This window comes from Electrophorus electricus, chromosome 19 (assembly GCF_013358815.1).
Source record: "Electrophorus electricus isolate fEleEle1 chromosome 19, fEleEle1.pri, whole genome shotgun sequence".
Lineage (NCBI taxonomy): Eukaryota > Metazoa > Chordata > Actinopteri > Gymnotiformes > Gymnotidae > Electrophorus > Electrophorus electricus.
Window position 1 is genome coordinate 14539315 of NC_049553.1, and position 13327 is coordinate 14552641.

The following is a 13327-nucleotide window of genomic DNA, read 5'->3' on the forward strand; positions in this document are numbered from 1 at the left end:
TTCATAAAACAAAAACACTGCCAAAAGGACCCTGGACTGAAAACAGCCTCTGTAAAGAGGTGAGCGCCTCCCACTGGGAGAACAAAATCTTAGACACACACACACACACACACACACACACACACACACACACACACACACACACACACACACACACACACACACACACACACACACACACACACACACACACACACACACACACACACACACACACACACACACACACACACACACACACACACACAACTTCTAAAAGGAATTTTTTTTCAACTTCAGATGTTGGAGCTTGTTTCTGCAATAGCCTCACTATAAAGCCCAAGGTTTCATCATAATGGTATATCCTGACAAGTTTACCCAAGACACAGGTCTGTTCGGGCTGTATCTGCAGATTAAGGACCTTACCTGGAACTGGACCAGACAGGTCAGACAGGCCCTGGAATAAACGTCGGAGAAACGGGGCCGCTTGCTGAAAGACTGGAGCTCTGGCGTGAGTTCAGCAGTCACTGCAGTGTGAAGGTCATGTCGCGAACCATGACCTTTTGACAACATAAGCAAGATCGTGCGTCCAACCTTTCCACTTCACGCAACACTGGAAGTCCTGTCACTGTAGTTCACCTGGAATTCTTGCACAGGTACCCTGGGCAGGTCAGGTGTTTGTCATCCCATCTGCCTGTATTGGTACCTGTCATTTTACATACCTTGCGAGTGTTTCAAAAAAAAAAAAAAAAAAAAAAAAGATTAAAAAGGGTCTCCCATACACACCAAAGTCTGTAAGCCCAGACCCTCCGCCCCGCCCATGGCGGCCTCCCGGGCCTCTGCCATGTGTGCATAAGCAGGTGTGGTGCCCCCTCCCCCAAAACCCCCCAGGGCCCGAGAGGGTTTTTAAAAAAAATCAAAATTCTAACGGTCCAAAAGGCAAAGCAATGTTTCTAATAAATATAAAACAGCGTGTCTGTACACTGGAGCCATGTGGCACTGGCCTGGGGACCAGACAAAGTAAACAAAGAGAACTAAAGTGTGCGAGTCCCACCCCCATCCTCCACTACAGGGTCCTCACCGGCTGCACTACAAAACGCAAACACGCATCATAAAACCGGAAAGGCCATTCCGAGCGCGCAGGGTCTCCCGGATGAGGCCCAGTGACGCTACTTCTCCACGTACGTAAAGCACACGGCCCATCCGGCCTCAGGACCACCCATATCTCATGGCTGTCCGAGCCCCGCCAACACCAAGCACGTGAGGGACAGAGTCATGTCTGTGACTTAGCAGCGTGTTACACAGAGATAAGAGCGGGTGTGTGCATGTACGTGCGTGCATTGTTTTGTTGAGTACTGATGTATGGGTGTGGATTGGTGGGTGTGTGTGTAAAGGCTGAATGGGTGGAGGTCTCCTCAATACTGTGCTGAATTTGAGTGGCGCTGCATCTGTGTGGGTAGATGAGTGTGTGTGCGCGCGCATTTTTTGGTCAGTATTGCTGTACAGCTGTGGGCACAGGTGGGTGTGGAGGTGTGTCAGTGTTGAGGGGGTGGAGGTCTCTTCAGTACTGCGCTGTATTTGAGTGGTGCTCCATCTGCCTTCAGCTGCACATGCAGGAGGGAGAACAGGGAGATCTCCTACAGGGGAGAAACACACACACACACACACACACACACACACACACACACACACACACACACACACACACTCTCTTCAGGGAGAAACACCATCCCAGCACACAGGAACATCCAATACCTCACTCACTTTACTGGCTTCCTGTAGCTGCTCCTACCAGATTTAAAACCATGAGGCCAGAAAAGGACCTGCACCCGCTTACTAGTGGGCAAAGGTCAAAACCAACCAGCACCATGAGCCCACCTGTATGAGTCCCTCAGACTGAGCCCAGTGGAGGTGATACTCTACCTGTCTGACAGGCTTCTGCTCCTGGTCTTCGGCGGCCCATATGAGGGTCATCTCAGGTCGCTTGCCCACCTTGCGGAACTGAAAAGACTGGAGCCCCTCAATAGCCTGAAACCACACACACACACACACACACACAAGACCATCTTTACTTTAGTTTTCACATATAAAATTGAAATGTAAATGTACCCAAACAAGTGTCAAATGTTAAAGTAATTCTTTCCTCAGATTACCTCTACCTTTAAAACAGCTGAACACAGATTCTGCTTTTCGTGTGTGTGTGTGTGTGTGTGTGTGTATATACACAGCGACACACTTACATTACAGTAGATTCTCTTCTGAACACCATAGCTGAGTACCAAGACATCAAAAGCTTTATCCAACATCCCCATCACCATAGCCTCAGAGTCCAGAGGGCCACACTCCTACACACACACACAGCAAACAAAGATTAACTTCCAAAAACATTCTCTTACACACACCAAAAATCATTATTTTCACACATCTTACAAGTAGTAACCATCCAGTCACTAGATAAACACTGTGGCACTGCAGACATCTGTGAGCAGCAGAGCCAAAGAAAGTGTGTGTTACTGCGTGGAGGTGTTTAGGTCAGGGTCAGCGCGGGGTCAGCAGGGTTACGGCTCATCTACCCTGACGAAGACGCTGAAGAAGAGGTCTGCGCTCAGCTCCTGGACCCTCTTAGAGGCCGTCTTCTTATCGTTACAGTGGGACGCCTGCTTTTGTACCTCTTCATCAGTGAGACACAAACGGGGTCCGCACTCTGTCTCACACACGCACAGAAAATAATCATTTTTGGAATGATACTCAAGTTAAGAGAGAAAGAATAGAAGTAAACTGTGTGTGCGCACGAGTTGAGAGAGACTCACTGAGGGAGGCAGCCAGAAGACGGTGGACGATGAGGTCGGCATAGCGACGGATGGGGGACGTGAAGTGCGTGTAGAGCGGAACGTTCAGCGCATAGTGACGGAACAACTTCTCATCCTGCAGGATCCCAGCGCAAAAATACACTGCCATCTACACACACACACACACACACACACACACACACACGTCATTAATCCTGCCCCTACCTTACATGAAGACCTGACGCAGACTGCAGTACACACCTGCATTGGTCTGGAACAGAGGTGTGTGAGAACCTCCTTCCTGGCAGCGCTGTACTGATCCTTCCCCACCGTCTCATTCAGACTTTTCTGCATTAGAGCACACGCACACACGCACGCCGTCAGCAGACACCAGAGCAGCGTCAGTCGCTGGTGCACGTGCATCAGAAGGCGTTCTGGAGCGTGTGGGGCGGGCCCTACGTGCAGCGCTCCAGACGAGGACAGGTCCATGTGGAGGCCCATCTGCTGACACAGCTCCTGCAGCACGTCCATCATGCGGCCCTGTGGGGGTGGGTGGCGGCGTAGCAGAGCCAGTCTGGGGCTCCACCGGTACACATGCTGGGCCACCGCCATGTTGGCCAGCAACATGAACTCCTCCACCAGCCTACGCAGCACACACTGCACGCTTTACTCTCACTCACACACACACACACACACGTACGAACACGACGAACACGCACGCGTGCACACACACACACACACGAACACACCACACGTACGAACACGAACACACATGCACGCACGCACTCTACCCCTAACAGTATGACCAGTGTGTAGTGAACCAGTGGCCCACAAGATTTCACGAACTTGTTACTGTCTCTGTACTGGTAGACGTAGCAGCCCTGAGGCAAGCCCGTATCTGCGTTCAGGCAAAACGCCAGTTTCATCTGAAAGGAACAAGGGGAAAACAAAACAAAACAAAATCATTATTATTAATTCAATTCCCAGCAATTCACCACAAGTGGCAGGAAGAGCTGGTTGTTCAGAACGGAGGTCCCAACAGCTTTTGGAAGCGAGCGTGCAAAGTGTGTGGAGTCGCGGCGCTGTGGAGGATCGGGCACGTCAGGACAGCAGCAGGTCGGGGCAGGGCCCTCACTGCAGCTCAGGGCAGACGCACTCAAGAGAACTCAGTCATCACAACACAGGCATTCGTTAACAAACAGACGTGTAACGGACGCATCTCCTGCATCTCCCCAGGCCCCCTGCAGAATGGAGGAAACACGCGTCAGTAAGCTGGACGCAAACGCCAGGAACAGCGGCGTCTCGCTCTGCCGGAGTGGCCGACTCGCACCCAGACACCGTCTCCGTGTCTCAGTCTTTGAACGTGTTAGGAGGCTGATCATCAGCTGCAGAGTTGACACAGCAGGGTAGGGACGCCGGACCAGGACGCACACACCTGAACCCCACAGGAACAGACGCTCCCCGCCCAACCCACCTGGTCGAGTCGGAGGGCTCCACCTTCGAAGCGCTGGGCCCGCAGGTGTTTGGCGAGGGCGTGCAGGTGGAGGACGGCTTGGTGGATGTGCCGGATGGGGTGCGCAGGGGCGCAGGGCGGGAGCTCCTCTGTGCTGAAGCCTTTATCTGGAGCGTCGATTAGGCTCTGAGCATGATCGTAACTCAGCTTCACACACGAGCAGATCACCGAGCGACCAAACCACTCGCTCAGGATCTGAGCAGACACACGCACAGTTATTTATTATTTCATTAGTATTAGCATATTTCACCCTAATGGACCTAAAATGATGTAATAACATTTCGGTTAAAGACTGTTTAAAAGTGTCCCTGGACCTTAAACAAAAAAGTGAATTCTGGGTAAAGTGTAGCCATGGTGGATGGGCATGACAGACCGGTGTGTTAGTTGTAAACAAGCAGTCACTGCAGATGAAGGGGTGTGTGTGTGTGTGTGGGGGGGGGGGGGGGAAGTGAGCATCACCTTTCCCTCAGGGGACAGCGTCCAGATTACAGAGAAGGTCAGACGATCAGCCTGAGGGTTTAGACTACACAGCTCCTCACACAGGAGACGGGGTAGCATGGGGACTACCTGCAAGACGAGGACACGCACGCACGCACGCACTTTCATGAGTACATCTGAGATGCACACAAAAAAACCCCCAAAACAATATTCCCAAAAACTTGCAAACGCGTCTCTGTCGCTCTAAACGAGTAAACATGTCTCCGTTACTCTGAAGTATCATTACTGCTTTCAGGGCAAATTAAACAAAAGATGATCATTGTGTACTTCACGCTGAACTTAACTGAACCTCTGAGAATTTTCCTTTTTATGTTTGCAAATTTGTTCCAACCCCTCCACATACACTGCTCACCCACTAACTCTGCTTTTCCACACAAGTCAGTTGGCAGATACTGCTGTTCTAAACTGATTTGATTCTCAAATATAACAAAGTACACGATATTGTACAACAATGAACAATTCAGTTAATTTAAGAATTGTACATCTGAACAAAATATGTCATGCAGGTTAAAAATATTATGTATTAGGTTATTTAAATGCACCTGAGAGTGAACTCTGTTCCTTATTATCTTGTCAGTCACTTTTGGAAGAGATTTACAAACTTTACCAAAACTAATGACTGCTAAATCAACGTTGAGTCAGTTTATTCTGCAAATAAACTGAAAGTGCTGGCAGCTTGTGAAGAAGCCACCTTTAGCTGGGGGGAAAGAGAGATTTACGAGGGGGCTCCGATGAGCCAGCAACCACAGAATGAGGTTGCAAAACAGGCCTGGTGATGTGCTGACATGCCGTGCGCCGGGGCGGAGGGACTCCTGCTCTCCCGACAGGCAGAGACCAAACCTTCACTACTTAAAGATGAAAAAAGAGCTCCATTACAAACCGGGTGCATGTTAGTCTTTCAGCCGAACAGTGTTTAGTTTGAACTATGAATTGGAAAGCACATTAAAGTCTCTCCACGCCGGGAGGCCTGGCTGCGAGTGCCGCAATCACTGAGCCGATCTGAACTTTCAAATCCGCGATCCTCATTCTACCCCGTTCAGTAACGGAAGGTTTTTCCCCCCCTCAAAGGACCATCTGGTCCTCGCACGCGCACGCACACGCGCACCACAGGGCCAGAAGCCCTGTGCATCGTCTCTGCCACCTGGTCTCCCGAGGCTGGCAGAAGTGCAAACGCCGGTGGAAATACCTTCTGCACCAAATATACACTGGTGGCCCGTCTGCTGGCGACCAAATCCAAAGCACTGCCCTCCTCCACGAAGTAGCTGACATCGGCGATATGAACTCCTACCTCAAAATTCCCTAAAACACACACACACGCGCGCGCGCAGTGGGTCAACTGCATGGCATGAGATGCAAAATTCTTACAACAGTGAAGAAAAGTCCTGCAGTGCACATACCATCAGGAAGCTGCTTGCAGGACAGGGCATCGTCCAGGTCTCTGGCTGTAGCCGGGTCGATTGTAAATATACATTCTTGTCTACAACATCAAGACGTTCAGTTGTAACCAAGACAGAACAAATCTAGTTCACTTGAAGTTTAAAGTTCAGAGATGCAGAAGAGCTCAAGGCTCTAGCGTGCATTAGAAGAGCTCAAGGCTGTACTAGAAGAGTTAGAAGAGGTGAGGTTTACCGCAGGTCTCTCCTCTTGGCGAGCTCCTCAGCTGGGATGGTCCACGGAAGGTTTTGGGGGAGACAGGCCAAGGATTCCGCTGGAAACTCTGAGCAGTCAACATCGTACTCGGCCAGGATCCCCTCCGTCTCAGGGTCGATCTCACCTGCTTGGCCTAAAGATTTCGCCAGTCGCCTGCATCCAGATGGACAAAGACCAGGACACTGGCACAGTGCATCAAGAAACCCAGACACAGCAAATGTAAGATCCTACTACCTAGTTCATCTGATCATGCCTTTATTCTTGGGTGGGGGGGTATTTTACCCTTCTGCAAAGGTGCTATCAGCTGGCCAGTGCGTTATCCCGCAGATGAAGAGGGTGTTGGTGTAGTCGCCTGGCCTGGTGTTAAAGTCCGCAGGGCAGTCAGTCAGGGGCACGTTCACCCGGGGCACCCGGTGGTCAACGGGCGAGAACAACGCAAAGGTCTTGTCTGGGAGGAACTTAATAAAGCCGGATGCTGCTCTCGAGTGCTTCAACTCCGTAATATACACCACCTGAAACCCAAAATGTGTAAACTCTTGATGACAGAAGTGCTAAGTGATCCTTAGCACTTCTAGAGAAGCACCCAACAGATAAATGAATTAACATTAGGGAGACACTGAACTGTTCCTGAACTGCTAAACGTGTTCATTTTTATACTCTTGTTAACTGAGCTCTACTCAATCATGTCTAATTAATTCAAGTCTTTTTGAAAATTGAGCCTTTTTAAAGAATAAAATGGACCTACTGTAGACAGAAAATCCTAAAATTGGCCTAATGTCTTTCATAAGAGGCAAAAATGGTCCTTGGTTTTAAATTGGTTTAAATCTTTTAGTAAATCACTTGTCACCTTACGGACCGGGATTACCGCAATACAGAACAAAACAAAGCAAGTCTTTTCAAATAAATAAATTCACCTTTCCAGTCCTTTGAACAACTTTCTCGGAGGTTGAGCCAGAAGTGCTGTGCTTATTTGAGTGCTCTGAGTCTTCTGGTACGGCACGAACTGCAAGACAGACAGGGGTTGGTTGGGAACACTGCTGAATTTAAAACAATCACACTGGAGACCAAACTGAGCTCACTACAGACTCCATAATCTGGTAAAATCACACTCATCAGTCACACAGCACCCCAGTGAGCACATCACCACACCAACGTGGACATAGGAAGCCACGGCACGAGGCGTGACCTCACCAGGACGATCCTCAGGACAGGCCGTAAAAACTACACAGTGCAACCAAACCACACCAACGCTCTCTGATTCACGATTATGTCTCAAGACAACAGTGGCAGTTTTTCTCCCCCTCGTATCGGATGCAGCATCCATATTACACAACAGTACTCTTGGGAAATGTATAAAGTCTGACACTGACAACTGAAAAAGGCCCAAGACTGCGAGATTCAAATCCTCTGCAAAACACTGATGATACCAACTGGGACATGTAAAATTAGACTGGAAATACTGGTGATACAAACTGGGACATGTAAAATCAGACTAGATTCCTCAAAAGAGGCTTTTTCTTCCAATTCACTCATGTAGACCAGATCACTCGAACCACTAAAAAATCATGGAAAATCTTTTAAAATCATTTGAAATCTGGTGAAAACTAGTTGCAAATAAACGCTACTTTGTGTACAACCTTCACTGTGAATGGGAAGCACAATCTGTAAACTGCAGCAAAAGAATGGGGTCACCTGAGGCCACAACAATGATTCATTAAGAAGAGAGAATAGCTCATTCATTCTGTCAACACAATCGATTCTTTCAGCAGCCGCTAACCTCAGTCACCACATGCCTCCAATCAAGGCAGGCCATCTGGAAGCTTCTGCACTGTTGCGCATTAAGGGCATTTCATGATTTCATATTACATACCTGTGACAGGCATGTATGAACAAATACATCTGGGCTTTACAAACACTAAGAGAAAGAAAATCTCTCTCAACCTTTGGCTGTTCAGTCATCAATGAGTGACTCAGAAAACTGACATCAGCTTTGTTTACATTCAGGTCACACGTGTCGTGTGCCAACCGAGACTCCGCGAGCCGCACCAGGTATACCCGTGACCTTCACCACACTGCAGGTGTGGGCGCGACTCAGAGGGACCGTCGCGGGGACCTTTGCCCAGGTGAGTCAGACAGTGAGCTCGTGGAGACATCTACTGTGCTCTGAGCACTGCGTAGAAGTTTAACGCCAAGTCTTCCCAAACAACAAAGCCTAAACAAACTCACTTCCAGTATAACGGATCTGTATGGGAAAGAGGGAGAAGTGATATGAATGGTGAGATGAATCTGTTTCCAGAATCCCATATTCAGTCCAGTAGGACATCAGCACTGCAGTTTAGTGCGTCTGTAGAGCTTTGGAAGGGATCACGTTGGTACCTTTGTCCTGGAGACTCACAGCCTCCATTTTGATCAACACTTCTTCCTCGTCCCCACTGTACTGGGCCTCCACGATAATGTCAGGGCTGGAGTGCCTGCCCTGGCCAGGAGAACTGTGTCCTGGGGGACTCTTCTCGCTCTCCACCGCATTCTCCACCTGCAGCAGAGGCAGACCGAGGTCATCCCTGCTCCGCAGTCTCACACAGGGTGGAGTGGTTCACAGCACTGTAACCAATCAGGGTCAGGGCCATGAACCCTACGGGTCACATGGCTGCAGCGTTCAGCAGCACACGGCAGAACACAAGATCCAACAGCTTGTAATGAGCCCATCAATCCTCACACGAACACTTTTGCTTAATTCATACAAGTGTCTCACCGTGCTCCTGTTCTCTGCTGTCCCGGACCAATCGCCACGACCTCGCCGAACTTCTGTAGCATGCCTGATCAGCACTGCTGCTCATGTTAACTTTTTAAACTTTCAACTTTTTTTCTAACATTTTAAACTTTGCTTCACCATCAGTTGCCTAAAATACATTTTTTCGTATCAGAGTATCATGTCTCTGCAATTAACTTTTGATTTTTCTTAAAAATAATAATTACACATTTATAAAAATATATATTCAATAATGAAAGTATTTAAGCAAGGTAATAACACCCCCAAAGCTGCCTCATCAGTAAATTGATCTTAAATGTGTGTGTGTGTGTGTGTGAGGAATGGCTGTTTGTGCCTCTGGGGTGGAAACAGGGCCGTTTAATTACCCTCCGACCCACTCTTTATTTACAAAACGTCTCACTGACAAAATGTGCCTTGCAGCGTGTTTTCAAACACACACACACACGTCCGCACACATGAACGTGCAAAATTAAACAAACAGGTTACATTCAAAATGTCTGCAGGTCCTTACTCACAACGATCCAAAATACAAACTATCATTTCAACTACGGTATTTGAGGCACAAACAAGACTAGAACGTCGTTCTAGGCGTCCGGAACATCGCTGGGCCGGAACTAGTGGAGGCTTCACTGCTATCAGTGCAAGCCCACCTGGAGTCAAAATGAACGTGACCAAAGGTGTGACTAGTTGGGCTTCCCCGGTCAAGCAGGGCCTCTGTGGGCAAACGCAGGGTGTGTGTGTGTGTGCCGAGGTGCTCTCTCTTTAAGCGCGCTTCGACCAGCATAGCGGATCACTCTGACAAACCCACATGCTGCGACAGGAGGCCAACACCTTTCTGGATATAATCGCTTCTGCTTACATTTGGCCCCGGGAGATGAAGTGATGGGATTATATAAAGGAGAACATTCATTTCTTTTCCCAGAAACCTGAGCGGCACAAGCTCTTCCAACCCTTGACAAGCAGGGAGTCTTGCGGCCCAGTGTGCTATGGAGTGTGAATCGAGGGCGAAGGAACACACAGACACACACACACAGACACGTCAGGAAATGGTTTTAGGACGGCATTTGATAGGAGACGAAGGAACAGGGGAAGACCGAGTGAACAGACAGTACAAAACGAGCCCTCACACACAGCAGCTTGCCAATACCTTCTGTCGTTCGGGAGGGAGAGGCTGGACCACCACCACGTCTCCGTTCAGAGCCCGGTTACGGGCCACGAGCCCGTCCAGGAAGATGTCCGCCGATCCGTCCTGCAGTAGCACAAAGGCAAACCCGTTTCAGCTCCCAGGAGTCTGTTTAAAACCACAGATTTTAATGCAACACATCCCAGAGCAGGAATACTTACAGGAGAGGAAATAAAAGCTTCGTGATACCGCCTGGGGTTAATTCTCAGCGCCCCCTGAAAAGCACGAGGACCAAAGTTATGAAAAAAGGAATACAAAGTTCCTTCATTAGAGAAACAGTGTCAATGTGAAAGCAGAATATTAAGAGAAAAGCTGGCAATGCAGTCACAGTATACACAGGAACGGAAAGGCAGCACATTAAACGTCCTCGCACCAATGAACAGGACAAAGTGTTTACATTCTACAGGCACACATTCCAATGTTAAGAGTGCGTGAATTAGCCAGGGCTTAAATATTAGCCCGTTCCGACAGTGGCTTCTCTGCTGCTGTGGTTCAGAGGCAGCCAAAACTGTGCCGATTTCACAATTTCAGCCTGCTGATGTAGGTTATAATCTCGAGGTTCTTCCACTCCGAGCCTACTAGAACGGCCATTCCTACATCCGTGTTTCCCTTCTCAGACACACCTGATTCTTCTGGGAACTGTTTGTTCGTTTGGGGTGGGTGCAGACAGAGACGGCCAGTGTGTTATCACCTGAACGAGCTCTCCTCTCTTCAGCCCTGCGGATACCTCGCGTAAGGACATGTAGTCCTCAAACAGGTGTCTCCGCATGCCTCTGGGCCCCCTGCTCTTCTTGCTGCTACTGCCTGGTGAGCTCATCTTCACTGTGGAAGCAGAGACCACACTGGGACTGCGTTAGACACTCCAGCCATGCAGCTGCGCCTGAATCAACCTACTCGTCACATCTGAGATTCAACCAAAAAAGCCCTGCAGAATCAGACTGGGTTACATCTAAACCACATTCAAATTTTAGGAGTCATTTCATCACGTGACCTTGTCAAATCTCTCTCTCTCTCACACACTCACACACACACAGACAGACACACAGACCTGTTCTAAACAAGCATTAGCACCGAATTTTCACAGCACAGCCAGCTCTCCCTCCGAGAAACTTTTTTTAATACGGTATCACTCCTGGTAAATCTGAAGCCCATAAATCACCAGACTGGCCTGCCCCCGTGCTGCCCGGGGCCCAGACTGGCCTGCCCCGTGGTGCCTGGGGCCCAGACTGCAGTGCCACTTTACCTTGCCCCTGCTGGTCTTTGGCCTTGTCCCGCACACGCCGTGGCTCCTGACCACCTGTGGGGTCCCATCCAGGTGAGGCCACCATCTCGTCTACATCTGCTTTGGGCTTCCTCCTGTTCTTCGCCCGCTCCTCTCCACCACGTGGGCTGCTGGGGTCGCAGAGGGGTGGAGAGGAGCCTTGGGTGCCCCGCTGGGGTATCGGAGGGGCCTTGCCCCATGTGCCCCGCAACTGGCTGACCTGCTCTTTCGGTTCTCTTGCCCACCGCAGCTGCTTGGAGGGCACACCGGCGCCGCCATCTTGAGTCTCGCAGGACTCGATGTTCCTGCGCTGCCGGGACTGGGCTGGGACACCTGGTTTCCGTGGCGTCTCATGGCAGTGACGACCCTCTCGGCCTCCCGGCAACGCGGACCCGTCTCCTGCTGCTGCAGGCTGCGCGCAGGGGGAGCAGTCACTGATGTGCGACGCCTCAGAACCGCCCCGAGCTGCTCTTCTTGGCTTGGTTACGGACCTGCTGGCAGGGGCACCCACGTTCTCCTCCACTGACCCAGACTGTTTGCCCATGTCGGACCGGAGCGGCCCGTTCTGCTGGTGGTTCTGGGCTCCAGTGTTGGGATCTTTTGCCGTTCTAGGAGGGTTTTGTGTATGTTTTCCCCTTCTGTGTTTACTGCCTCCTTTTGCTCTATGGGTAGGCTCCATAATCCTGTCCTGGATTTGTGTTATTTATTTATTTCTTGTCTGAAAAGGAGTGAAAATTTTAATTCGTCTTATTAAGAGCAAGAGAGCAGCTCCTCATTCCAGTGTCTTGTAAAGAACAATCGCCAATGCTCTCCAAGCGCTCCCTCGCCATGACCTAGCCGAATATTTTTCGACACTACATGAAGGCACGTATTGAGCTGTACCGAGACGTGCATACCTACCTTCTCCGCACGCGCGTTAGCCCGTGCGGTGGTCTCTGGTCAACTGGGATCACTATCGATGTTATTGAGACACCGGGCATATGTAGGGGTTTTAACGCATTACGCTACTACACAAGTTACAAGTCGTGCTCGTGTTAAAATGTGAACTGCACAATACCTTGAAACAGTCTGCCAAGACGGTGACTACGTAAGAACCGAGCTATGAACCCAGCGGGGCCTCGCGCTGCTAACCGAGCTGTGCTGCTGCTTCACACTCTGCAACCTCACCATCAAACACATTAATGCTCAGCACACAGAGCATTCCCACAAAATACAGATTTACAGTGTCCCTCATTTTATTCATGGCGATTTGCATACCTGTTCTGTCGTCTCAAAACCGAACCTTTTCAAATACGATAACGGTGTAAAGAAGGGGTTTTCTTCCGGATTTAAATGTAACTATCACAATTGTATTCTGGGAACTGTAGTTCTAATGCGAGATCGAGGTTGTCATGGTCACGCACTTGCCGCCCCCCCCCCCCCGCGATTTTCAGCAGCTTTGTAAATTAGCCAGTATTGTAAATTACAATTATCAAAGCTCTCTTTTTTCCTGCAATTCGAAGACTGTTGCTAAAGTCACTAGTCACCCATTAGAGAGGTTTGCCTTTCACAGTAGGTTAATGTAGCAAAAATAAATTTAGTTACCAATTTATATAAATATTTAAATGTATTAATTTAAACTAACAATTGCCAATTATTTAATGCGTAATTAACATAACTATAAATGAATTTAATTTATTTTTAA

At 49.3% G+C, this 13327-nt stretch overlaps 1 protein-coding gene across 4 annotated transcripts; it reads right to left on the bottom strand.

The window, feature by feature from the left end:
- Positions 1 to 202: 202 nt before the first annotated feature.
- On the bottom strand, positions 203 to 12967 carry dis3l2 (DIS3 like 3'-5' exoribonuclease 2). 4 transcript variants are annotated; one of them, XM_035519825.1, is made up of 22 exons: positions 12901 to 12955; positions 12701 to 12805; positions 11626 to 12361; positions 11074 to 11204; positions 10544 to 10597; positions 10347 to 10448; positions 8806 to 8962; positions 7344 to 7432; positions 6712 to 6941; positions 6409 to 6582; positions 6177 to 6256; positions 5966 to 6078; positions 4741 to 4848; positions 4243 to 4476; positions 3615 to 3694; positions 3228 to 3411; positions 3030 to 3116; positions 2790 to 2937; positions 2553 to 2683; positions 2220 to 2324; positions 1903 to 2007; positions 203 to 1616 (listed from the first exon to the last, which is right to left on the bottom strand). In XM_035519825.1, exons 3-22 carry the CDS (start codon positions 12320 to 12322, stop codon positions 1515 to 1517), a joined length of 3111 nt encoding a protein of 1036 aa, XP_035375718.1. In that variant the 5' UTR covers positions 12323 to 12361; positions 12701 to 12805; positions 12901 to 12955; the 3' UTR covers positions 203 to 1514. The 4 variants fall into 4 exon arrangements, with proteins under 4 accessions (XP_035375718.1, XP_035375719.1, XP_035375716.1 ...); XM_035519826.1 differs by having other exon boundaries at positions 12701 to 12798; positions 12901 to 12916; XM_035519823.1 differs by lacking the exon at positions 12701 to 12805 and having other exon boundaries at positions 12901 to 12967.
- Positions 12968 to 13327: the final 360 nt, after the last annotated feature.

What these genes read in the sequence shown, in the direction of transcription:
- dis3l2 (XM_035519823.1), bottom strand. Translation starts at nt 12,322, where the DNA reads ATGGAGCCTACCCATAGAGCAAAAGGAGGCAGTAAACACAGAAGGGGA. An exon ending in GATAGCACCTTTGCAGAAGG is followed by an intron (nt 6,583 to 6,711) that starts GTAAAATACCCC and finishes ATCTGGATGCAG; the next exon opens with GCGACTGGCGAAATCTTTAG. An exon ending in GAGCCCTCCGACTCGACCAG is followed by an intron (nt 3,695 to 4,242) that starts GTGGGTTGGGCG and finishes TGTTCCTTTCAG; the next exon opens with ATGAAACTGGCGTTTTGCCT.